The sequence below is a fragment of the Somniosus microcephalus genome, chromosome 11, assembly GCF_052327205.1.
Source record: "Somniosus microcephalus isolate GS21.2 chromosome 11, FLI_Smic_1.0, whole genome shotgun sequence".
NCBI classification, from domain to species: Eukaryota; Metazoa; Chordata; class Chondrichthyes; order Squaliformes; family Somniosidae; genus Somniosus; species Somniosus microcephalus.
Window position 1 is genome coordinate 95,961,244 of NC_140997.1, and position 27,195 is coordinate 95,988,438.

General features: G+C 46.5%; 1 protein-coding gene across 3 annotated transcripts in view; it reads right to left on the reverse strand.

Annotated features, from left to right (window-relative positions):
* tecpr1a (tectonin beta-propeller repeat containing 1a) overlaps window positions 1–27,195 on the reverse strand; it is a 94,592-nt gene that overhangs the window by 14,927 nt on the left and 52,470 nt on the right. For all 3 annotated transcript variants that reach the window (XM_086001128.1, XM_086001127.1, XM_086001129.1), the window contains exons 14-18: window positions 14,851–15,008; window positions 13,742–13,869; window positions 12,741–12,843; window positions 11,403–11,496; window positions 537–616 (exon numbers count right to left, since the gene is read on the reverse strand). In XM_086001128.1, the coding sequence (XP_085857254.1) occupies window positions 537–616; window positions 11,403–11,496; window positions 12,741–12,843; window positions 13,742–13,869; window positions 14,851–15,008 (563 nt within the window). The remainder of the gene's footprint in view (window positions 1–536; window positions 617–11,402; window positions 11,497–12,740; window positions 12,844–13,741; window positions 13,870–14,850; window positions 15,009–27,195) is intronic.

The window sequence follows — 27,195 nt, forward strand, 5'->3', positions numbered from 1 at the left end:
CCTCACTTTACTACAACATTCATTCACAGGATGTGGGCGTCACTGGCATGCCAGCATTTATTGCCCATCCCTAACTGCCCTTGAGAAGGTGGTGGTGAGCCACCTTCTTGAACCACTGCAGTCCATGTGGTGAAGGTACTCCCATAGTGCTGTCAGGGAGGGAGTTCCAGGATTTTGACCCAGCGATGATGAAGGAACGGTGATATATTTCCAAGTCAGGATGGAGTGTGAATTGGAGGGGAACTTGGAAGTGGTGATGTTTCCATGCGCCTGTTGCCCTTGTCCTTCTAGGTGGTAGAGGTCACGGGGTTTGGGAGGTGCTGTCGAAGAAGCCTTGGTGAGTTGCTGCAGTGCATCTTGTAGATGGTACACACTGCAGCCATAGTGTGCCGGAGGGAGTGAATGTTTAAGGTGGTGGATGGGGTGCCAATCAAGCGTATCAATCAAGTTAGCACTGCATAAGTTAAGAAATCACTAGTACCGTACATATAAGACATAAAGATTAGTTCCAATCGCCGATATGTTCAAGTACTTACGCAGGGAAGTCACTTGCGAATTGCCATCCTTCCCGATCAGTCCCGCCTGGGGCACTGAAATCAATATACCAATCAGAGGCCTGACAGTGAAGAAACAAACATAGTATTTCAACATGGCTTCAAAGAAAAACCAGGTTATCTAGATAACGCCTGTGTTTTTGGAAATACTCTTGATGGATGTGATTTAATCTTTCAGCAGCGAACAGAATATGATTAGTTCAAACGTAGAATCTTACATCATGGAAGGTTTCACCTTATTGTCCGTGTCCTGGGCCAATATTTATCCCTCAACCAACATCACTAAATCAGATTATCTGGTCATTATCACATTGTTGTTTGTGGGAGCTTGCTGTGTGCAATTGGCTGCCGTGTTCCCTACATTACAACAGTGACTACTTTTTTTTTTTTTTTTTTAAAGTACTTCATTGGCTGTAAAGCGCTTTGGGACTTCCTGAGGTCATGCAAAGCACTATATAAATACAAGTCTTTCTTTTTCTTCCCTCAACCGTGTCCGTTCTATCTCCCGCACTTCTGCCCTCACCCCTGCCCCCCCCTCCCGGAACCACGATAGGGTTCCCCTTGTCCTCACCTTTCACCCCACCAGCCTCCACATTCAACGGATCATCCTCCGGCATTTCCGCTACCTCCAAAGTGATCCCACCACCAAACGCATCTTCCCCTCCCCTCCCCTTTCAGCATTCCGTAGGGACCGCTCCCTCTGAGACACCCTAGTCCACTCCTCTATCACCCCCAACAGCCCTTCCCCTTCGCCTGGCACCTTCCTGTGCAAGCGCAGGAGATGCAACACCTGCCCCTATACCTCCCCCCTTCCCACCGTCCAGGGCCCCAAACACCCCTTCCAGGTGAAACAGCAATTTACTTGTACTTCTTGCAATCTAGTATACTGTATTCGCTGCTCACGATGCGGTCTCCTCTACATTGGGGAGACCAAACGCAGATTGGGTGACCGCTTTGCGGAATATCTCCGTTCAGTCCGTAAGGGTCACCCCGAGCTCCCGGTCGCCTGTCATTTTAATTCACCGCTCCATTCCCACTCGGACCTCACCGTCCTTGGCCTCTTGCATTGTTCCACGGAAGCTCAACGTAAACTCGAGGAACAGCACCTCATCTTCCGATTAGGCACTTTGCAGCCTTCCGGACTCAATATCGAGTTCAACAATTTCAGATCATAACCTCGGCCCCTATTACATTTTTACTTATATTTTTTTCCACCCCTTTGTTTTGGATCTTCCCTTTCATCCCCCCTTTCCTTTTTTTTCCTCTCTCCCACACGGCAGCTCTCTCTCATCCTGCCAGTACACTTCACACCTAATCTTGCCGTCTTTTGTCTCCACTGTCCTATTACCATCTCGTCTGGTTTTGAATACCTCTTAATGTCTCTTTTACTTCTTTTACTTCTTTTGTTCTATCGCAGCCCTGCCTTCGATCTATTTTATTTCCTTTCCAGTTTGAAAAAGGGTTAGACCCGAAACGTCACTCTAATTTCTCTCCACGGATGTTGCCTGGCCTGCTGAGTTTTTCCAGCATTTTCTGCTGTTATTTCTTTTTCTTTTGCTGTTCTGCTCTCTGCTGCCACCATCTGTCATGAATTACAGAATTGATTCTCAACTTCCAGTGTATTTCCACCAACAACAACAACTTGTATTTATATAGCGCCTTTAACATAGTAAAACGTCCCAAGGTGCTTCACAGGAGTGTTAAGACAAAAATTTGATGCCAAGCCAATTAAGGAGAAATTAGGGCAGATGACCAAAAGCTTGGTCAAAGAGGTAGGTTTTAAGGAGCGGCTTAAAGGAGGAAAGAAAGTTAGAGGCGGAGAGGTTTAGGGAGGGAATTCCAGAGCTTAGGGCCTCGGCAGCTGAAGACACCGCCACCGATGGTTGAGCGATTATAATCACAGATGCTCAAGAAGACAGAATTTGAGGAGGGCAGATATCTCGGGGGGGTTGTGGGGCTGGAGCAAATTACAGAGTTAGGGAGGTGCGAGGCCATGGAATGATTTGAAAACGGATGAGAATTTTGAAATCGAGGCGTTGCTTAACCGGGAGCAATTGTAGGTCAGCGAGCACAGGGGTGATGGGTGAACGGGACTTGGTGCGAGTTCGGACACAGGCAGCCAACTTTTGGATGACCTCAAGTTTACGTAGGGTAGAATGTGGGAGGCCAGCCAGGAGTGCATTGGAATAGTCAAGTCTAGAGGTAACAATGGCATGGATGAGGGTTTCAGCAGCAGACGATCTGAGGCAAAGGCGGAGACGGGCGATGTTACGGAGGTGGAAATTGTTGTATCCGTGTGTTAATGGAGACACGGAATGCAGGAGTTGGTTTAACAGGTGTTTACTGAACAAAGTCTGGAGGTGAAGTAAAAGATACAAGACGCTATACAGGCTTATATACCCGAGTGGTCACTACCGGTATTACAGTACACAGGGGCTCTTAAAGGTACATACACTACAATTCCTCCCCTTTTAGATAATTAGTACATAACATTTTAAGTAATCATTAATTAACATGTTTACAAGAACAATAATCTACACATTTGCTGCAATTAATCAATTATAAGTCAGTCTCTCTGGAGGCTTCCTGACTCGGTCCGGATAACGCCTCGGTGGTCTAGTAGTTTTCGGTGGTGTAGTAGGTTCTTTTGGCAAGGTCGATTCGGCTTGAATGCCAGTGTCGGGTTCATCTGGTTCCAGTATCACCGGATCGGAGGTAGATACTATGGGTATCTCTGCTTCATCATTAGGCGTATAGAGTTGTGGTGTAGGTTGTCCCTTTTCGGATGACTCTATGATCTGGTCAGCATGGCGCCTTATTATGCTTTCACCAATGTCCACGGTATACATCAGCGGTCCTAGTCGTGTGCAAATAGTTCCAGGCTGCCATTTCTCGGTACGGTAGCCCCGAGCCAAAACTTGTTGACCTATCTGGAAGGTTCTAGTTGGCCTTTCATTCATGCCTTGAAATTGCCGGTTCTCTACGTCCCTTCTGATGTTTGGCTTGATCAAATCCAGCCGGCATCTTAGTCTTCTATTGAAAAACATCATGGCGGGAGTTTGGTTTGTAACCACATGTGTTGCATTCCTGTATGCAAACAAGAAGTTATCTACCTTATGTTGTAGATTTATGTCTTCATTACCCATGGCCTTTATGGCCTTCTTGAAGGTCTGGACAAACCTTTCAGCTAATCCATTGGTGGCAGGATGGTATGGGGCGGACGTGTAGTGCTTAACCCCATTGTTTTTTTAAGAACTTCCTGAATTCTTCGGACACAAATTGCGGTCCATTATCAGAACAGATCTGTTCAGGCAGCCCATTCCTGGCAAATATGGTCCTTAATACTGTGATGGTTTTTTCCGTGGTGGTGGAGGACATCTTTATTACCTCCGGCCACTTGGAGTGTGCATCAACCGCGATTAAGAACATTGAGTCCATAAATGGACCAGCAAAGTCGATATGTACCCTTTGCCATGGAGATGAGGGCCACTCCCATGGATGTAGAGGGGCTTGTGGTGGGGCGTTTTGGACCTTCTGGCATCCTAGACAGCTCTTGGTCATTTCTTCGATGTCTCCATCGATACCTGGCCACCACACAAACGCTCTGGCTAGGTTCTTCATTTTCACTCCACCCAGATGCCCCTCGTGAAGCTCCTTTAGCACTTTATCCTGGAGTTTGGGTGGAATCACCACTCTGGATCCACACATCAAGGTTCCTCGGCACACTGACAGCTGTTCTCTTCTTTGCGAGAATGCTGGCAACAGTGGTTCGCCATGTGCTGGCCATCCCTTCACCGTTAAATCGTAGACTCGTGAGAGAGTCGGGTCATTTCTCGTTTCCTTTTCAATGGTAGAATTTGTTACTGGTAGACATTCTACTATGGTTGAGTGGAACATCTCCACTGGGTCCACTGTAGGTGCCTCTTCTACCGTTGGCAACGGTAGGCGCGATAAACCGTCAGCATTCCCATGCTGTTTTGATCCTTTGTATTCTATGTCATATTGGTGTGCCCCTAGGAAAAGGGACCACCTCTGTAGCCTTTGCGCTGTCATAATGGGAACGCCCTTTTTAGGGTTGAATATGGAGACGAGGGGTTGATGGTCAGTCAACAAGGTAAATTTTTGTCCGTGTAGGTAATGGTTGAATTTCTTCACTCCCCACACCAGGCTGAGTGCTTCCCTGTCGATCTGGGCATAGTTACGCTCAGCTGAGTTCAATGAGCGTGACGCAAAAGCTATCAGCCGCTCCGAGCCATCAGGGAATCTATGCGATAATACCGCTCCTACGCCGTAAGGGGATGCATCGCACGCCAGTCTGATTGGCAGTGATGGGTTGTAATGAACCAACACTTCCTTGGACGTGATCAAGCCTTTGCATTTATGGAAGGCACGTTTACAGTCTTCGCTCCATTTCCAAATTACTCCCGTTTGTAGCAGTGCGTTAAGAGGGTGCAGAACAGTTGACAAGTTCGGTAAAAATTTATGATAGTAATTTATCAATCCCAGGAACGACCTTAATTGTGAGACATTTTCAGGTGCTGGGGCTTTTATGACCGCTTCAATTTTTTCAGGTGACTTATGCAACCCTTCTTCGTTAATTATATGGCCACAATATGATATTTGTTTCTGGAAAAATTCGCACTTGGGGCGATTTGCTCGTAGGCCCCGTTCTCTCAGCCTAGTGAGCACCTGCTCCAAATTGGCAAGGTGCTCGTTGTCGTTTTCTCCTGTTATAAGGATGTCGTCTAGGTAGCATTGAGTCCCCGGAATCCCTTGCAGGACTTGCTCCATAGCTCTTTGCCAGATAGCTGGAGCTGATGCTACTCCGAAAACCAGTCGATTGTACTGGTACAGGCCTTTGTGTGTGTGTGTTTATCGTGAGATACTTTTTAGAGGCCTCCTCAACCTCCATCTGTAGATATGCCTGTGCCAAGTCAATTTTGGTGAAACGTTTCCCTCCGGATAGTGAGGCGAAAATATCTTCTAGGATACTGTATCGTGTGAAGGACCGGGTTTACAGTCACCTTGAAGTCCCCACAGATGCGAATTTTTCTCTGTTCTTCAGATTTATCATTATTCAACGTTTTCTTCATGACCGGGACGATGGCTGTTGCCCACTCGCTCCAATCTACCTTGGATAACACGCCTGCTTTTTCCAAATTCTCCAGCTCTGCCTCGACTGCTGGACGAATTGCGTATGGCACCGGCCTTGCCTTAAAAAACTTGGGAATTGCCGCATCTTCCACTTTTATTGAGGCGGTGACGCCTTTCAAGGTTCCTAGTTCCTGTTGAAACACTTCTTTGGCGTTAGCCAAGATGTCTTTTAATCGTTCAGGTATGATGTCATCATCATTTTTTTTCTTACTGGTCACCGTCAGTGCCTGAATGGAGTGCCAGTCTAAACGTATCTTCCTGATCCATTCACGTCCCAACAACGGTGGACCACCATCTTGCAGAACGTATAAATACAACTTCTGTATTTCCTTGCCGTTGTATACAACAGGCACCTTTATTTTCCCTCTGGGGTATACTTTCTGCCCCATATATGTCTTCAAGATAATGGATGTGTCTTTCAAAGGTATATGCGGAAATAGCCGCTCGTAATCCCGTCGACTTATGACGGTCAGAGCTGATCCTGTATCTAGCTCCATTTTAACTGGGGACCCCGCTATCGTGAGGGTAACCCAAATGGTCTGGTAATCTTCTTTGGCAATTACATTATGTAATTTGAGACAGCTTAGTCTCTTGTTTCCGGAGTCGCTATCGCTCTTCTGGTCTTCGGAGCTACTGTCCGTCATCATTTGTACCTTTCTGTACTTTTCCTTATTGATTTTTTTTCTGTCAGTGGATTTTTTGTTTCCAGATCGGCATACACGTGCAATGTGTCCCATCTTTCCGCATTGCCTGCATGCTTTGTCCTTGAACCAGCAGTCCCTCTGGTCATGGGTGGATCTGCCGCAGCAATAACATCTCTCGAAACCCCGTGTCATTTCATGGGTGCCGAAGTCCTGTGGCTTTTGCTGTATCTCTGCAGCTGCTCTTGCTGCTGCTTCGTATGATACAGCCACACTGAAAGCCTTGTCCAGTGTCAAATCTTTCTCAGAAAGTAGCCTTTTCTGTGTCCCTTCACTTAGGAGACAGCAGACGAATTTGTCTCGTAGAGAATCTGCCAGTCCTGCCCCGAATTGGCAGTGCTTTGACAGCTTTCTTAATTCGGTGAGGTAATCAGCGTTACTTTCATTCTTGTGCTGATTCCTCCTGAAGAATTTGAATCGTTCCGCTATCAGCAGCGGTGTTGGGTTTAAGTGCTCCTGTAGGGTATCAACAATCTCCTTAAAATTCTTGTCCATCGGTTTGGATTAAGTTTCGTAACAGCCCGTATGTCCTTGCGCCCATCAGATTTAGAAGTACCGATGCCTTTTTATCATCCTCTACTTCATTCGCTGTGCAATATACCTCCACTCTTTCCACATATGTGGTCCAATCCTCTATATCACTATCGAAAGCAGTAATATTGCCAGTCTTAGGCATCCTGAAAATCAAAAATGATGCCTCCCGCGCTTTCCTTTCTTCCCTGCTGAGAAAAAATGGCGCCTCCCGCGCTTTCCCGCCGCTGCTGACAATGCTGTTCTCCGCGGTTTTTATTTGCACAGATATTTTTAATAGTTGGAGACTCGTTCCCGCCGGACTCTCTGGAACTTTTCCCTCCCTCTGCTTGGTCCGAATGCCGACCTGCTTTGCAGCGCCGGCCGTCTCCCGAGTGCTCCACCCTCCGTCTCTGTTTGCCTCTGCCTTCCGACTCGCTGCTCAGCCCCGCTGCAGAGCCACCCGATCAAGCCCCAGCCCGCCGCCCAGGAAGGATTAGTGCAGTACCTGCCACCAGCCCGGCTAGCTGGTGAAATCACAGTTTTTTTTTTTTTCTTCTTTGACCTTCGTCTCAGGAATCGATCTCCTTGAGGTGCTGCCGAATTGTAGGTAAGTCCGTTTCCAATTCGTCGCCACTGTTGTATCCGTGTGTTAATGGAGACACGGAATGCAGGAGTTGGTTTAACAGGTGTTTACTGAACAAAGTCTGGAGGTGAACTAAAAGATACAAGACGCTATACAGGCTTATATACCCGAGTGGTCACTACCGGTATTACAGTACACAGGGGCTCTTAAAGGTACACACACTACAGAAATAGACGGTCTTAGTTATGCTGCGGATGTGTGGTCAGAAGCTCATTTCAGGGTCAAATATGACACCAAGGTTGCGAACAGTGTGATTCAGCCTCAGACAGATGTTAGGGAGAGGGATGGAGTCAGTGGCTAGAGAACGGAGTTTGTGACGGGGACCGAAGACAATGGTTTCAGTCTTCCCAATATTTAATTGGAGAAAATTTCTGCTCATCCAGTACTGGATGTCAGACAAGCAGTCTGACAATTTAGAGACCATGGAGGGGTCGAGAGAAGTGGTGATGAGGTAGAGCTGGGTGTCATCAGCGTACATGTGGAAACTGAGGCTGTGTATTTGGATGATGTCGTCAAGGGGCAACATGTAGATGAGAAAAAGGAGGGGGCCAAGGATAGATCCTTGGGGGACACTAGAGGTAACGATGCGGGAGCGGGAAGAGAAGCCATTGCAGGTGATTTTCTGGCTACGATTAGATAGATAAGAATGGAACCAGGCGAGTGCAGTCCCACCCAGCTGGGCAACGGTGGAGAGTCTTTGGAAGAGGATGGAGAAGTCAACCATGTCAAAGGCTGCAGACAGGTCGAGAAGGCGAGGAGGGATAGTTTACCTTTGTCACAGTCACTAAGGATGTCATTTGTGACTTTGATGAGAGCTGTTTTGGTACTGTGGCAGGGGCAGAAACCAGATTGGAGGGATTCAAACATGGAGTTGCGGGAAAGATGGGCACGGATTTGGGAGGTGACAACACGTTCAAGGACTTTGGAGAGGAAAGGGAGGTTGGAGATGGGGCGGTAGCTTGCAAGGACGGAGGGGTCAAGGGTTGTTTTTTTTTGAGGAGTGGGATTATGACGGCAGATTTGAGAGACAAGGGAACAGTACCTGAGGAGAGAGAACTGTTAACAATGTCAACTAACATGGGAACCAGAAAAGGAAGTTGGGTGGTCAGCAGTTTGGTGGGAATAGGGTCGAGGGAGCAGGAAGTGGGTCTCATGGACAAGATGAGCGTGGAGTGGTCATGAGGGGAGATCGGAGAGAAACTGGAGAAAGGTGCGAGTTCGGGGCTAGGGCAGGGGAGAAACTTCAAGGAAGTTTGGCCTGGTGGGCTAGGGGAAGAGGGGGAAGTGGCAGAGGCAGCTGATCAGATGGTCTCAATCTTTGAGACAAAGAAGTCCACGAGCTCCTCACACTTGTTGTTGGAGGTGAGGGTGGCGGAGACAGGGAAGAGGGGTTTAAGAAGAGTGTTAGCAGTAGAGAATAGAAGCCGGGGTTTATCTTTGCATTCCAGAATGATTCTGGAATAGTGAGCAGTTTTTGCAGACATGATAATGCTTTATGTGGTCAAGGCAGATCTGGCGGTGAATGGCTAAACCAGTTGTCCACCATATCCGTTCAAGTCTGCGTCCCTTGAACTTAAGGGAGCGAAAATGAGGGCCAAATCAGGGGGAACGGCCAGGGTGAGAGAGCGTAATGGTTTTAATAGGGACTAGGGCATCAAAGGTGGTGGTGAGGGTGTGGTTAAGCAGATCGGTAGCTGCAGAAGTGTCGTGGTGAATGGAGGGCCAAAGGCTGGACAGTTGGGATTTCGTAAGAGAGGTGGGGGAGAGTTTTTTCCAGGGGCGGACACAGAAGAAAGTAGAGTTTGTGGGGAAGGGGAATATGGGTGGAGAGCAATACAAGGAAGTGGTCAGAGATGGCTTTATCTACGATTGACACGATGGGAGTAATGAAGCTACAAGAAATGGCAAGGTCAAGGGGGTGGCTGTGAATATGGGTTGGGGAGTTCCCATGGAGGGAGAGATTAAGGGAGGATAGGAGGCTAGTGAACTCAGAGGAAAGAGAGCATGATGAATTGAGATGGAAGTTGAAATCACCGAGGATGAGAAGTCACAGTGCAGAGGCTGAGGGAGGAAGGCAGTGAAAATATCTTGGTGATAAAATTTTTATGGTACTTGGGTGGGCAGTAGAGAATGCATGCGCGGTTTCTGCCATTAGAACGCCATGGAGATGGCTGCGTGGGACCTGCAGATGGTTGTGCGGCTGCACAGCTAAACAGGAACATTGGTTGTAGGGCTGGAGGAGCTGACAGAGGTAGAGAGACCACTGCAGGCAAAATATTTACAGAACATCTTTCATTGTATTATGGACAAGGTACAAGTTAAAATCCTGTCCCATTATTCTGCACAGAATCTGTCCTTTTTGCAAGGCCAATGCTTCACATTACTGGACTTTATTTACATTAAATGGGGTAAATTATTACAGTAATACACAATTAGTAAGATTCAAAACCTGTGCTTTATTTATATACCTTGCAAAATGTTTTATGTAAATTGAGGCAGAAGGGAACAGGGCTGCCGACTGTTGCCCTCTGACACTACAAACTGAGTTACACCATTGGTTGAAGGGCATGAGATGTCCGACCCAGTGGATGTGAGTGAGGGGTAGCAGTCGGGGAATTCCAATTCCCCTCAGCTCGGGGGAGGGGGTGGGGAAGTGAAGGAAGACAAATAAAAAGTCAAGGCTTCTGATTTTCTCCTTGGCAAACTCTGTTGAGAGTGTGTGAACTTGCAGGTCATTCCGCCCATTTACCCCCATTCTGTGAATGGTGCTTACTTCTCTTCCCCTTCATCATCCCCCCCCCCCTTTTCTCCATGTTTTACGAAAATGCTTGTTTATCTTTCAGTCTTCAGTTCTGATGAAGGGTGACATGCCCAAAAACATAAATGTCCTCTTTTGGACTTGGCTGTGTTCTCCCTACTGTTACGGTAAACTCTTAGCACTCAGTATCAACAGATCCCATGGGAATAATGGTTTACTGAAGGTGGGGAGAGCGGTTGAAAAATGTAGAGGGGTTTTGAAAGAGTTCCAGGTTGACACATGAAGTTTGGCCAGTTAGGCATAGTACTGGAATCCTGTATCAGCCTATGGGACCATACCCCAGCGTGAGTCACTATGTGCAGAAGGGTCGGGGAGCTTGCAAGGAAAACTGCCGCAAAAGATTATACAGTTATCCCTGTAGCTTCTAATCACTGTTTAAAAACTTACAATGATTTAAAATCTTACAGCAGATTAAAAGACACGTGCGTTACCCCGCAATCCTGGAAATAAATACAAATAATGTCCAAGTGCTTATGGAGATCGCAAATGAAGGGCCTTAGTTCAGATCCTAAAAGGTGCAACCTTGTGTCTGACAAACGTGGTTTGAATGTGTGGAAAGAATGAGTAGGAAGTGTAGAATAAGAGGACCTCTCAGGTGGATGTAAAAGATCCCATGGCATTATTTCAAAGACGAGCAGGGGAGTTCTCCCCGGTGTCCTGGCCAATATTAATCCCTCAATCAACATCACTAAAAACAGATTACATGGTCATTATCACATTGCTGTTTGTGGGAGCTTGCTGTGTGCAAATTGGCTGCCGTGTTTCCTGTATCACAACAGTGACCACACTTCAAAAGTACTTCATTAGTTGTAAAGCACTTTGGGATGTCCTGAGGTGCTGAAAGGCGCTATAGAAATGCAAGACTTTTTTGTGTCTTTCTGTCTTTCTTTTTATTACAAGGTTCTCAGACAACGACTTCAGTAGGCTGTACCGTTAGTGGATTCCTAAAGTGGATTTACAGTAAAAGTAACAGTTTATACTTTAACAGGCTATTGAGGCATACTGAGAGATCCACATACCCACGCCCATTGCGAAGGAGGTTTGGTGTGTGCTTTTGTACATTCCTGCAGACCTGATGCATCGCTCCACATGTACCTGTCGGTCGGCAGCCCCCTGTAAGAGAAGAGTAGGATGACCACGGCTGCTAGTACAGGATGCCCTTCTGTCACAGCACCTAATTCACATGCAGGCTTCTCATGGCTGCTTTGTTAAGAAGTTACATGCTTACATTGATGGCTCCTAGTTCTGGTCTCCCCCACAAGTGGAGACATCTTCTCTACGTCTACCCTATCAAACCCTTTCATCATTTTAAAAGCCTCCATTAGGTCACACCTCAGTCTTCTCTTTACTAGAGAAAAGAGTCAAAGCCTATTGAGTCTTTTCTGATCACTAGGTGTTGTCCAAATAATTTATTACTCAAAAACATATATTGTAACAAGATTCTGACCATTTCTACACATTATAGACAGATAATTAGAATAATAATAAGAAAGCTAGGAAATGCTGAGCACCCAAATAGAGGTCATTCAAGCACATTGGAAAATAGCAAAATCTGCTCTGGGACTCAACTTCAAATTCCAGGGCAATAGCTAGCTTCAGAGAGACCAGGAATCAAACCTGGAACTTTCTGGGCTGTATGGCTATACACAGGACAGTGTCCTTATCCATTAGGCCACCCAGGGAGATGGGGCAATTTTCTAAGCATACAAAATTAAGTTACATATTGCACATGTGTTGCATGACCAAAATATTTTTGCATACAGGTATACACAGTGTCAGCCTTGGCTCAGTGGGTAGCATTCTTGCCTCTGAGTCAGAAGGTTGTGGGTTCAAGTCCCACTCCAGAGACTCGAGCACATGATCTAGGCTGGCACCCCAGTGCAGTACTGAGGGAGAGCTGCACTGCCGTCTTTCGGATGAGACATTAAACCAAGGCCCCATCTGCCCTCTCAGGCAGATGTAGAAGATCCCATGGCACTATTGGAAGAGGAGCAGGGGAGTTCTCCCCGGTGTCCTGGCCAATATTGATCCCTCAACCAACATAACAAAAACAGATGATCTGGTCATTATCACATTGCTGTTTGTGGGACCGTGCTGTGCACAAATTGGCTGCCATGTTTCCTACATTATAACAGTGACTACACTTCAAAAAGTACTTCATTGGACATCCTGAGTTCATAAAAGGCACTATATAAATGCAAGTCTTTCTTTTCTTTCTTTCATTCATGAAATCGCCTTCAAAGTGTGGACAATAAAGTTTGAGCTTCTGAATAAATTCTTGTAATAATAAATAATAAATCCTATCAAGAATTCAGAACAAAGGTTTTCTGCTCATGCATTTTAAGTTTGTTCCATACCTACTACTGTATCCAGTAACAGGATTCCAACGCTGGTTTTCATAGATGTAAACACACATTACATCTGACTGTGTATAAATATTATCTGTACTGCTAGCCAGTCCTGAAAAAGCAAATTACAAGTCATAAAGCAAAGCAGCTTTTGCAAAAAAAAATCAGCACTTAAAGTATATAATTCATACACTTACAGAAATGTGGCATAAGTGAACCCTGGAGAAACAAGACAGCAATGTCTATCTAATAGACAGAGCACCACACGGTGTAAAGTGTCTTTAGACGTTTCCACAATTGATAAAGTGCTAGTTAAATTCAAGAACTTTTCTTCTTTTTCATCAGTAAGTGAATTTTCATTCAATAACAACTTGAATTTATATAGCGCCTTTAACATAGTAAAACGTCCCAAGGCACTTCACAGGAGCGTTATCAAACAAAATTTAACACTGAGCAAAGAAGGACACATTAGGACAGCCGGCCAAACGCTTGGTAAGAGATAGGTTTTAAGCAGCGTACTAGAGGTGGAGAGGTTCCAGCCCTGCAACCCTCCGAGAACTCTGCGTTCCTCCAACTCTTTTCTCTTGTGCATTCCCCACTTCCTTCTCCCAACCATTGGTGGCCGTGCCTTCAGCCATCTACGCCCTAAGCTCTTTCAGTTGTTAAATTCTGAGATTTTGTGATAGGGCACAAGTAAACCAGTGACACAGAATGGAGAGCACACAGTACAAAAGGTGAATTTCCATCCTGCTTGTTTCCTGACGCGAGCTGCGATAAATGGGGAGGTGCGAAGCAGAGGCTGCCTACAGGGGATTCATGTATGGTGGTTGCTATCACCTCTTGACAGACAACCAAGAAACACTGGGAGCACAGGCAGCCTGGGAGCACATTGACTGGCCACCTCAACATAGAGCTGCTGAGTCCAGGTGGGCTAAAGTTTGGGGGGGGGGGGGTAGTCATTTACAAAAGAAATAAATGACATAAAAAGAAAGCAATTAAAAAAGAATTACCTTGAAATAAACCACCTCCATATCCACCAGTGTAAACCCAGGCTGTGTGATCATATCCAATGCCCCACACGATTCCTTGGCTGTTACATTCAACCAAACGGAGATGTCCTCCAATCTGACGCCAATACCTACAGAAGACAATTATAGAATCATAAATCTTACAGCACAGAAGGAGGCCATTCGGCCCATCGTGCCTGTGCCGGCTCTGTGAAAGAGCTCTCCAATTAGTCCCACTCCCCTGCTCTTTCCCCATAGCCCTGCAAATGTTTACTTTTCAAACAATTCCCTTTTGAAAGTTACTATTGAATCTGCTTCCACCACCCTTTCAGGCAGTGCATTAGTACAAAACTACACATAAATGCACTTGGACAGCTTTACCAGGGTCTAAAGGCGTTCTCTTTATATACAGGGGTACAGTTTTTTATGACTGTGTAACGTTTGTTGGTTTGTAAACTTTTGTAGCAGTTTTGAAAAATTTTGCAGATAGTGAATTGCAAATATTTCATGGCATAGTTTCTCACATTTCAATCTCTAGCATTCGGAATTAAAAGGGAAAAAATGCAGATATCTGCACTGCGCATACATGCCTATCTCTATCTATCCCCTTGGAAAGGAAATTAGGCAAGCGTATAATAAACAACTGAACTGCTAATGCTCATATTGCGCCCTGACGAAATCTAATTTTTAAAATATTGATTCTTGGGATTTGAGCGTTGCTGGCAAGGCCGGCATTTAGTGCCCGTCCCTAGCTGCCCTGAGAAGGTGGTGGTGGTGGGCCTTCTTCTTGAACTGCTGCTTGTGGTTTTATACAATTGAGTGTCTTGCTGGCCACTTCAGAGGACAGTGAAGAGTGAACCACTTCGGTGTGGGACTGGAGTCACATACAGGCCCAGACCGGGTAAGGATGGCAGGTTTCCTTCCCTGAAGGTCATTGTTGAACCAGTTGCTTTTTTTTTTAAAAACTACAATCTGACAAGCTTCATGGCACCTTTCTCCACCTCGCATTTCAGTGCAAGCTATACTGACCACGTTACTGAAGCACGCAGACCCTGTATTGCCGTTCAGATTGCTGGGCATCCTGAAAAAGACAAGCTGTTGCATGGACTTACAATTGGTCACTTGGCGTAGGATGTGATGCTGCTTCCAGACTTGGGGTTGGCTCACTGACAAAGATATCTCCTTTACACGTGACCGACCAAAGAGCCTGGTGGGACGGGGGTCCTTGGAGTTCCCTGCTGTCACAGCATGCTAAAATCAGGACAGCAAGCTGCAGCACAACACATAATACCACATTACAAAACATAATAACACACGTAAATATAATACAAATTTTGCCTGCTGCAGCTGGCTGCTAAAAACATTCTGTTTTCCATCAGCCCATTTGACAGGGAACCAGGAAATGAGAAGTTGCTTTTATCTGGACTTTTTAAAAATGTTACAAAGAGCAAAACAAAGACTGGGGCTCTCACACAGGGATAAGGTAGAGCCTGAAATATCATTAACAAACTTAAAAAACATTTTTTTAAAAAGTTACTTTTTTATCATAGAAATTTGACATTCCACAAAATTTAAATGAGTTTTTCAGGGCCATGTTTGTTTAACAGTCAATATGCTGTTAAAACTCCAGTTACACCTGTTCCAGCAAGGTCTAACTTTTAATGGGGTATTTAACAGTGATATTACCGTGGAAAAGCCCAAGTTTTCATCAGTTTCACTGATTTCACTGATTGACAGCTTAGAGGGGGCGGGGGCACAGTGCAGCCAGTGTCGGAGTAGTGAATGACTGACCGTAACTTCAGGATTTCCATGTTTAGATGCACATGCGCTACATCCTAAAGTTGCGGTCAATTTCAAAGGGATAGTAATGGCAAATGCTAGTCATTCGCCGTTATTACCACCGCAAATTCCGGCCCATAATAACTGCCAGGAAAGACTGAACAGGCTGGGGCTCTTTCTCTAGAAAAGAGAAGACTGACGGGTGCCGAATAAAGGTTTGTAAAATTCTGAAAGGGTTTGAGCGGGTAAATGTAGAGAAGATGTTTCCACTTGTGGGGGGAGACCAGAACTAGGTGACCAGTAAATCCAATAAAGAATTCAGAAGAAACTTCTTTACCCACAGACTGGTTAGAATGTGGAACTTGCTAACACATGGAGTAGATGAGGCAGATATAGCATAGTTGCATTTAAGGGGAAGCTAGTTAAGTACATAAGTGAGAAACAAATCAAAGGATATGCTAATAGGGTTAATGAAGTAGAGTGGTAGAAGGCTCATGTGGAGCATAAACACCAGCACAGACCAGTTGGGTCGAATGGCCTGTTTCTGTGCTGTAAATTCTATGTAACTGACCATCAACAACAACAAAAGCAATAACTTTCATTTATATAAGAACACAACAAATAGAAGCAGGAGTAGGCGATTCGACCCTTTGAGTCTGCTCCACCATTCAATAAGATCTTGGATGATCTTCTACCTCAACTCAACCTTCCTACACTATCCCCATATCCCTCGATTCCCTTAGTATGCAAAAATCTATCAATCTCTGCCTTGAATATACTCAACGACTGAGCATCCACAGCTCTCTGGGGTAGAGAATTCCAAAGATTCACAACCCTCTGAGTGAAGAAATTTCTCCTCATCTGAGTCCTAAATGGCCAACCCCTTATCCTTACTGAGCCCCCTAGTTCTAGACTCTCCAGCCATGGGAAACATCCTCCCAGTATCTATCCTGCCAAGCCCTCTAAGAATTTTATATGTTTCAATGAGATCACCTCTCATTCTTTTAAACTCTAGAGAATATAGGCCTAGTCTACTCAATCTCTCCTCACAGGACAATCCCCATATCCCAGGAATCAGTCTAGTAAACCTACGATGCACTCCCCCTAAGGCTAGTATATCCTTCCTTAGGTAAGGAGACCAAATATAGCGCCTTTAATGTCGTAAAAATGTCCCAAGGCGCTTCACAGGAGTGTTATCAGACAAAAATTGACACTGAGCACATAAGGAGTTATTAGGACAGGTGACCAAAAGCTTGGTCAAAGAGGTAGGTTTTAAGGAGCATCTTAAAGGATGTGGTGAGGTGCAGGAACATCCCAGGGTTGAACTCTTGTCTGCCTTGCATTGGCTGATCTCAAGAGGGCTAGCAACACACCATTACAATCTACTGAAATGCATTGGAGCTGGAGGAGAGGGGAGAGAAGGAAGAAAAAAATCAGCCTAGGAACCCCTCTGGAAAGGGGGTGGCACATATATGGATAAAAGGGGTTCGCTGTGATTCTGGTCCACCCCTTCCCTTAGTTGAATAGGATGCCAACAAGCTCAGTCATTCTCACATGTGCAGAATGGTGCTTTGGGTCAAAGGTCAGCCAGTGCCCATGGAGCCATAAACCATGCACAAGTCAGTGTCTTCAGGGGAGATGGGCAAAAAAATGGGGGGGGGGGAAACAAATCAAATCATTTCTTTTAACTCTAGATTTTCCTGTGCGATGACTCCTTCCAAGGGCTGCAGGGCATTCTGAAGGGGGAGGACGAACAGTCAGAGGTCGTGGTTCACATTGGTACCAACGACATGGGTAGAAAGAGGGATAAGGTCCTGCAACAAGAATTTAGGGAGCTAGGTAGCAGATTAAAAAGCAGTACCTCAAAGGTTGTAATCTCTGGATTACTCCCGGTGCCACGTGCTAGTGAGTATAGGGATAGGAGGATAGAGCAGATGAATGCGTGGCTAAAGAGTTGGTGCAGGATGGAGGGCTTTAGTTTCCTGGATCACTGGGTCTGTTTCTGGGGAAGGTGGGACCTGTACAAGTCGGACGGGTTGCACCTGAACCAGAATAGGACCAACATCCTTGCGGGGAGGTTTGCTAGTGCTGTTGGGGGGGGGGGGGGGGGTTTAAACAACTTGGCAAAGGGATGGGATACGGAGTGGAGCTATAGTAGGGGGTGATGCACAGCCAAATATAGAGGAAAAAACAAGTCAGTCTGGAAGGCAGAGCAAATATGTAACGGCACAAGGGAGTATGGCAAGGCTGGATGGCATTTATTTTAATGCAAGGAGTCTTACGAGTAAGGCAGATGAATTGAGGATGTTGATGAACATATGGGAGTATGATATTGTTGCTATCACAGAGACATGGTTGAGGGAGGGGCAGGACTGGCAGCTCAATATTCCGGGGTATAGAATCTTCAGGCGAGACAGAGGAGGGTGTAAAAGAGGAGGGAGTGTCGCAATATTAATCAAGGAGTCAATTACTGTTGTAAGGAGGGATGATATCTTAGCAGGTTCCTCTAATGAGGCCATATGGGTAGAACTTAAAAACAAAAAGGGGGCAAGCACTTTTCTGGGAGTGTACTATAGGCCCCCAGAGAGTCAGGGGGAGATAGAGGAACAGATATGCAGCCAAATCTCAGAGAAGTGTAGAAATAATAGGGTAATAACAGTAGAGGATTTCAACTTCCCCAATATTAACTGGGATAGTTAAGAGTGTGAAAGGCTTAGAGGGTGCAGAATAATTAAAGTGCATCCAGGAGAGCTTTTTGAGCCGCATGCAGAAAGTCCTACAAGAGAGGGGGCAGTGCTGGACCTAATTCTAGAGAATGTAGCCGGGCAAGTGGTGGAAGTGTCAGTAGGAGAGCATTTTGGTGACAGTAACAATAATTCGGTGAGATTTAAGGTAGTCATGGAAAAGGACAAAGATGGACCGGAAATAAAGGCTCTAAATTGGGGGAAGGCCGATTTTAATATGATAAGGCAGGATCTGGCCAAAGTGGACTGGGATCAGCTACTTGTTGGAAAATCCACATCAGAGCAGTGGGAGTCATTCAGAAAGGAAATAGAGAGAGTACAGCGCCAACATGTTCCCGTAAAGGTCAAGTGTGGGACCAACAAGTCCAGGGAACCCTGGATGTCAAGGGATATACAAGAATGGATTAGGAAAAAAAGGTAGGCTTTTGGCAGATACAAAGGACTAAAAACAGTGGAAGCCCTAGAGGAGTATAGAAAGTGCAGGGGGGTACTTAAAGAAATTAGGAGAGCGAAGAGGGGGCATAAAAAACACTGGCGGGCAAAATAAAGGAAAATCCCAAGGTGTTCTATAAGTATATTAAGGGCAAGAGGATAACCAGGGAAAGAGTAGGGCCCATTAGGGACGAAAGTGGCAATGTGTGTCGAGCCGGAAGATGTAGGTGAGGTTTTAAATGAGTATTTTGCATCTGTGTTCACTATGGAGAAGGACGATGTAGGCATAGAAATCAGGCAGGGAGATTGTGATATATTTGAACAAATTAGCACTGAGAGGGAGGAGGTACTAGCGGTTTTAGCGGGCTTAAAAGTGGATAAATCCACAGGCCCAGACGAGATGTATCCCAGGCTGCTGTGTGAGGCAAGGGAGGAGATTGCAGGGACTCTGACACAAATTTTCAGAACCTCTCTGGCCACAGGGGAGGTGCCAGAGGACTGGAGGACAGCTAACATAGTACCATTATTCAAGAAGGGTAGTAGGGATAAACCAGGGAATTACAGGCCAGTGAGCCTAACATCAGTGGTAGGGAAATTATTGGAAAAAATTCTGAGGGACAGAATTAGTCTCCACTTGTAGAGGGAAGGATTAATCAAGGATAGTCAGCATGGCTTTGTCAAGGGGAGATCATGTCTAACCAATTTGATTGAATTTTTCGAGGGGGTGACTAGGTGTGTGGATGAGGGTAGTGTAGTTGATGTAGTCTACATGGACTTCAGTAAGGCTTTTGAGAAAGTCCCGCATGGGAGACTGGTCAAGAAGGTAAGAGCCCATGGGATCCAGGGCAATTTGGCACATTGGATCTAAAATTGGCTTAGTGGCAGGAAGCAGAGGGTGATGGTCGAAGGTTTATTTTGTGACTGGAAGCCTGTGTCCAATGGTGTACCGCAGGGATTGGTGCTGGGTCCCTAGCTGTTTGTAGTGTACATTAATCATTTAGATATGAATGTAGGAGGTATGATCAGTAAGTTTGCAGATGACATGAAAATTGGTGGAATGGTAAATAGCGAGGAGAGAAGTCTCAGGCTACAGGATGATATAGACGGGTTGATCAGATGGGCAGAACAGTGGCAAATGGAATTTAACCCTGAAAAGTGTGAGGTGATGCATTCTGGGAGGACTAACAAGGCAAGGGAATACACAATAAATGGTAGGACCCTAGGAAGGACAGAGGATCAGCGGGACCTTGATGTGCATGTACATAGATCCCTGAAGGCAGCAGGACAGGTATATAAGGTGGTTAAGAAGGCATATGGGATACTTGCCTTCATTAGCCGAGGCATAGAGTATAAGAGCAGGGAGGTTATGATGGAGCTGTACAAAATGCTAGTTAGGCCACAGCTGGAATACTGTGTGCAGTTCTGGTCGCCACACTATAGGAAGGATGTGATTGCATTGGAGAGGGTGCAGAGGAGATTCACCAGGATGTTACCTGGGCTGGAGTGTTTCAGCTATGAAGAGAGACTGGACAGGCTGGGGTTGTTTTCCTTAGAGCAGAGAAGGCTGAGGGGGGACCCGATTGAGGTGTACAAAATTATGAGGGGCATAGATAGGGTAGATAGAAAGGAACTTTTCCCCTTAGTAGAGGGGTCAATAATCAGGGGGCATAGTTTCAAGGTAAGGGGTAGGAGAGTTAGAGGGGATTTGAGGAAAAACTTTTTCACCCAGAGGGTAGTTGGAATCTGGAACTCACAGCCTGAAAGGATGGTAGAAGCAGGAACCCTCACAACATTCAACAAGCATTTAGATGAGCACTTGAAACGCCATAGCATACAAGGCTACGGACCAAGTGCTGGAAAATGGGATTAGAATAGATAGGGCTTGATGGCCGGCGTAGACACGATGGGCCGAAGCGCCTCTTTCTGTGCTGTATAACTCTATGGACACAGCCGGCACTGCCCGGGGGGGGGAGGGGGGGAACAGGAGGCCAGGTAGGGCGGCGCGAGGAGGTGCTGGCAGGCGGCCACCGAAAAAAATGGCCGCCCGCACCTCCCCTTTAATTTGCGCCACTACCGCCACAGGTAGTCCCCCTGAACCGGTCGCGATTTGCGACCGGCGCTACAGGGGGGGGCGCGACCCAATATCGCGTTCGGGGCGGTAGCGGGGCGCTGCGCACACCGATGACGTCATCGGTGGCGGCGCAGCGCTACAGGCTAACGCCGCCATTAGCGCCCCGCTAAATTTCGCAGGAGGCGTGGCCAGTGGCGCTAAAGCCACTGAGTGCCCTCTTTAGGCGCTAACTGGTGGCGCAGCCCACCGAATTTCTAGGCCTATGACTCTAAGGTTTATTAAGTTGATTGGGCCTATACTCTGGAGTTTAGAAGAATGAGAGGTGATCTCATTGAAACATATTGAAGGGGATTGACAGGGTAGATGCCAAGAGGTTGTTTCCCCTGGCTGGAGAGTCTAGATCTAGGGGGCATAGCCTCAGGTTAAGGGGTCGGCCATTTAGGACAGAGATGAGGAGGAATTACTTCACTCAAAGGGTTGTGAAACTTTGGAATTCACTACCCCAGAGGGCTGTAGGTGTATTCAAGTCATTGAGTATATTCAAGGCTGAGATCGATAGATTTTGGGCACTAAGGCAATCAAGGGATATGGGGATTGGGCGCGAAAGTAGAGTTGAGGTCGAAGATCAGCCATGATCTTATTGAATGGCGGAGCAGGCTCAAGGGGCCATATGGCCTACTTCTGCTCCTATTTCTTATGTTAACATGCCCCACTCTATAGGGAAGCATCTGCTCCTAGACGCCCCTCAGCCCAGGTGAGAAGAGTGATGCAGTGTGCGATGCAACCTCATGCCCTACAAGTCTGCGGCAAAGCAAATTATGTGGTGAGCCACACAGCTGCCTTTGTCTGCTAGCTTTATTGAACCTGACCATTGCACAATGACTTGCTATTTATTTATAACCACAGTTCTGCTCCACAGATGTCTTGCAAAAGTAAAAGCAAATAATAAGTCGTACCACAGACAGGTTCCTTGGCTCACATCTAAATATCACATCACAGGTGTAGTGTATGTAACCTGAAGAAGGAACTATATTCTGCAGCCCCTGTATACTGCAGTACTAGTAGTGACCACCCCTGTATATAAGCCTGTGTAGTAACCTTGCATAGTAGTTCCAGTTTTGTCTCCGTTCAGTAAACACCTGTTATAACCAACTCTTGCAGTCCGTGTCTCAATTACACACGGAGGTTACACTGGCGACGAACAGATCCGAACTTACCTACAGTTCTGCACCACCTCACGGGGATCCATCCCTGAAGTGAAGTTATTGGAGGTCGAGGCCAGAAGGAAGAAATCCAAAAAGAAAAAAAAAACAAACAGCAGAAACGGGCGTCGACCGTGGGCAACCGCCCTCTGATTCATCGAATTAGAAGATTTACAGGAGAGGCTGTCGAGAGCGGGGCTTGGTTATCCAGTCTATGGTGTTCCAGCTAATCGGGCTGGTGGCAGGTAGTACACTGATCCTTCCTGGGCTGCGGCGGGCTAGAGCTCGATCGGGTGGCTTTTCAACGGGGCCCAGCAGCGTTGTCGGGAAGAGGAGAGGGTGGAGCACACAGGGCGCGGCCGGTGCTACGAAGCCGGGCAGCGTACAGACCCGAGAAGAGGGAGGGAAGTGTCCCATAGGGTCTGCGCTGACGACGGGAACAGTAATTAAAATAAAAGAAATTAGAAGCGCAGAAAGCCGTGAGGAGCTGCAGTTTGCCACGGGGACCGCAGAGAGCGGCGTTGGCAGCAGCGCGGGGGGAAGCGCGCGAAGACCATAGGGCGTCGCCATCAAGGCATAAAAACGCCAGCAACAGCGCTAGCAGCAGCGGGAAGGCAGAAAGCGCGGGAGGCGCCATCTTAATCCAGCGGGGAAGAAAGCAAAGCGCGGGAGGCGCCATTTTGTTCAATCGGGGAAGAAGGCAAAGCGCGGGAGGCGCCATCTTAGATCTCCAAGATGCCGAAGACTGGCAATATCACTGCCTTCGATAATGCAATAGAAGACTGGACCACGTATGTGGAAAGAGTCGAAGTATATTGCGAGGCAAATGAAGTAGCCGATGAGAAAAAGGCATCGGTACTACTAAACTTAATGGGCGCAAAAACGTACGGCCTATTGCGGAACCTGATCACTCCAGTCAAACCGATGGCAAAGAGTTTTAACGAAATTGTTGATATCCTACAGGAACACCTAAATCCTACACCGCTGCTGATAGCAGAAAGATTTAAATTCCACAAGAGAAATCAGCATAAAGATGAGAGCAATGCTGATTACCTTACGGAACTACGTGGGCTATCGAAGTACTGCCAGTTCAGAGCAGGACTGGCAGATACCCTACGGGACAAATTTGTCTGTGGACTCCTGAGTGAAGGAACCCAGAAGAGGTTACTCTCAGAGAAAGAGCTGGCGCTAGATAAGGCTTTCAGCGTGGCAGTATCGTACGAAGCAGCAGCAAGGGGAGCTGCGGAAATACAGCAAAAGCCACAGGAATACGGCACCCATGAAATGACACGGGGATTTGAAAAATGTTATCGCTGCGGCAGAACAACCCATGACCAGAAGGACTGCTGGTCCAAGGACAAAACATGCAGGCAATGCGGAAAGATGGGACACATTGCACGAGTTTGCAGGTCCGGGAAGAAGACTAATGACAACAAAAAGGCTACTAAGGAACAGTACAGGAAAGTACAAAAGATGACGGACAGTAGTTCCGAAGACCAGAGCGATAGTGAATCCGGGAACAAGAGACTAAGCTGTCTCAAACTGCACAACGTAATCGCAAAAGAGGATCACCGAACCATTTGGGTCACCCTCACGATAGCAGGGTCCCAAGTCAAAATGGAATTGGACACAGGATCAGCTCTAACCGCCATGAATCGACGAGACTACGAGCAGCTATTCTCACACATACCCTTGAAAGACACATCCATTGTCTTGAAGACGTATACGGGGCAGAAAGTATACCCCAGAGGGAAAATAAGGGTGCCTGTCGAATACAACAGCAAGGAAATACAGAAATTGTATCTGTACATACTGCAAGATGGTGGACCACCGTTATTGGGACGTGAATGGATCAGAAAGATAAGTTTAGACTGGCACTCCATTCAGGCACTGACTGTGGCTGGTAAAAAGGATGATGACGTCACACCTGGACGATTGTCAAAAATCTTAGCTAACGCTAAAGGGGTATTTCAACAAGGACTGGGAACTCTTAAAGGCGTAACCGCCTCGATAAAAATAGAAGAGAATGCAATTCCCAAGTTTTTCAAAGCAAGATCGGTACTGTATGCAATTCGCCCAGCCGTCGAGGCAGAGCTGGAGAATCTGGAGAATGCAGGCGTGTTATCTAAGGTAGACTGGAGCGAGTGGGCGACAACCATCGTTCCTGTCATGAAGAAAACGTTAAACAATGGGGCAGTAATTCCTCCCCAAACGCGTGAGTACGGAAGGGGTACTCACGCGTCTGGCCGGAGGAAATGCCGGTTTTCAGCATGCACAGCGCATGCGCTGAAAACCAGCATTTCCTCTCCTCTAACCCAAGAGTTGAAGAGGCTAGCGCGTGCGCTGTAGGGGGCAGCGCGTGCATCTTAGATTTCCTCTGTTTTGGGGGATTTGCGCATGTCTAAAGGCCTCCGGTCTTTACGCTTGTAAAAAGCACACGTAAGTATTTATTTTTACAGGTAAGTGGTGTTTTAGTGTAATTTAGAATTTTTTTTCCCACAGGTTTATTATTTTAAAGAATCTACAATAAGGTAAGTTTAGTTTTAGACCCTTTTTATTAAAAAATTAAAAAAAAAAAAAAAAATTATTGTTTAAATTATTTTTTTTTAAACTTATTTATACTTAATTTAATGATTGGGATGTTTTTAAAATTTTTATTTAAAGTTTAAATAGTGTTTTGGGCCCCCGTAGTTTTCATGAGTTTGACAGTTCTTACTCTCAAACTCATGAATGAACCTTCCCCTCCCCTGATTGGTTGTACAGTGCTCACCTGATCCCAGCCGGCACATCGCACTAACTACGCCGCTGGATCAGGTAAGCACTGCGCACTGACATCTGAACCGGGCCTGTGACAGGAAATGCAAGCAGGCCCGGGCTTCAGATGTCAGCGCGCAGGGTGAGTGCAGATCGGGGGCTTGCACGCGCGGCAAGCCCCCGACAAATAAGTCTGAGGAGCCAAGGAAGGTTCGCATCTGTGGGGACTTCAAGGTGACTGTGAACCCAGTCCTTCACACAGTACAGTATCCTCTTCCGAGGATAGAAGATATTTTTGCCTCACTATCTGGAGGGAAGCGTTTTACAAAAATTGACCTAGCACAAGCATATTTGCAGATGGAGGTTGAAGAATCCTCCAGGAAATATCTCACGATAAACACTCACAAAGGTCTTTACCAGTATAATCGACTGGTATTCGGAGTAGCATCAGCTCCGGCGATATGGCAAAGAGCGATGGAACAAGTCCTGCAAGGGATTCCGGGGACTCAGTGTTACTTAGACGACATCCTAGTGACAGGTGAAAATGACAGTGAACACCTTGCCAACCTAGAGCAGGTGCTCACTAGACTAAGAGAACATGGGCTACGAGCCAATCACCCCAAGTGCGAGTTTTTTAAAGAAACAGGTATCGTATTGTGGTCACGTGATTGATGAAGAGGGGTTACATAAGTCCCCTGACAAAATTGAAGCGGTAGTTAAGGCTCCAGCGCCTGAAAATGTGTCGCAACTGAGGTCATTCCTCGGATTGGTGAATTACTACCATAAGTTTTTGCCGAATTTGTCCACAATTCTGCACCCACTGAACGCCCTACTACAAACTGGGGTAGCATGGAAATGGAGCGATGAATGTAAGCGGGCCTTTCAGAAGTGTAAAGACCTAATCACTTCAAGAGAAGTATTGGCTCACTACAACCCATCACTACCGATAAGACTGGCGTGTGATGCGTCTCCCTACGGCATTGGAGCGGTACTGTTACATAAATTCCTTGATGGTTCAGAGAGGTCGATAGCTTTTGCGTCACGCTCGTTAACTTCAGCCAAGCGTAACTACGCCCAGATTGACAGAGAGGCCCTCAGCCTGGTGTGGGGGGTGAAGAAGTTCAATCACTACCTGCATGGACAGAAATTTACTCTACTAACTGATCATCAACCTCTTGTCTCCATTTTCAACCCTCAGAAGGGCGTCCCGATAATGACAGCACAACGGCTACAGAGGTGGTCCCTTTTCCTAGGGGCACACCAATATGACATCGAGTACAAAGGAACTAAACAGCATGGGAATGCTGATGGATTGTCGCGCCCACCGTTGCCGATGGTGGAAGAAGCACCTGCAGTGGATCCTGTGGAGATATTCCACTCGACCATAGTCGAATGTCTACCTGTGACGAATGCAAACATAGAAAAGGAAACACGAAATGACCCGACACTCTCCAGGGTCTATGATTTAACGGTGATGGGATGGCCAGCACATGGCGAACCACTGTTGCCAGCATTCTCGGCGAGAAGAGAACAGCTGTCAGTGTGCCGAGGAACCTTGATGTGTGGATCCAGAGTAGTAATTCCACCCAAATTGAAGGATAGAGTGCTCAATGAGCTTCATGAGGGTCATCTGGGAGGGGTAAAAATGAAGAACTTAGCCAGAGCGTTTGTGTGGTGGCCGGGAATCGATAGAGAAATCGAAGAGATGACCAAGAGCTGTACAGGATGCCAGAAGGTCCAAAACGCCCCACCACAAGCCCCTCTACATCCATGGGAGTGGCCCTCATCTCCATGGCAAAGGGTGCACATTGATTTTGCTGGTCCCTTCATGGACTCGATGTTTTTAATTGCGGTGGATGCACATTCAAAGTGACCAGAGGTAATAAAAATGTCCTCAACCACCACAGAAAAAACTATCACAGTCTTACGAACCATATTCGCCAGAAATGGGCTGCCTGAACAGATTTGCTCCGACAATGGGCCACAGTTTGTGTCTGAAGAGTTCCGGAGGTTCTTAAAGAACAATGGTGTTAAGCATTACACATCCGCCCCATATCATCCAGCCACCAATGGATTGGCTGAGAGGTTCGTTCAAACATTCAAGAAGGCTATCAAGGCAATGTGTAATGAAGACATACCCCTACAACACAAGGTGGATAACTTCTTGTTTGCCTACCGGAATGCGACACATGCGGTTACCAACCAAACTCCAGCCATGATGTTCTTCAATCGAAGACTAAGATGCCGCTTGGGTTTGGTTAAGCCAAACATCAGAAGAGATGTGGAGAACAGGCAGTTTCAGAATATGAATGAAAGGCCAACCAGGAGTTTCAAGATAGGTCAACCAGTTTTGGCCCGGGACTACCGCACAGAGAAATGGCAGCCAGGAACGATCTGCACACGGCAAGGACCTCTAATGTATACCGTGGACGTTGGAGAGAGCATTGTAAGACGCCATGCTGACCAGATTCTAGA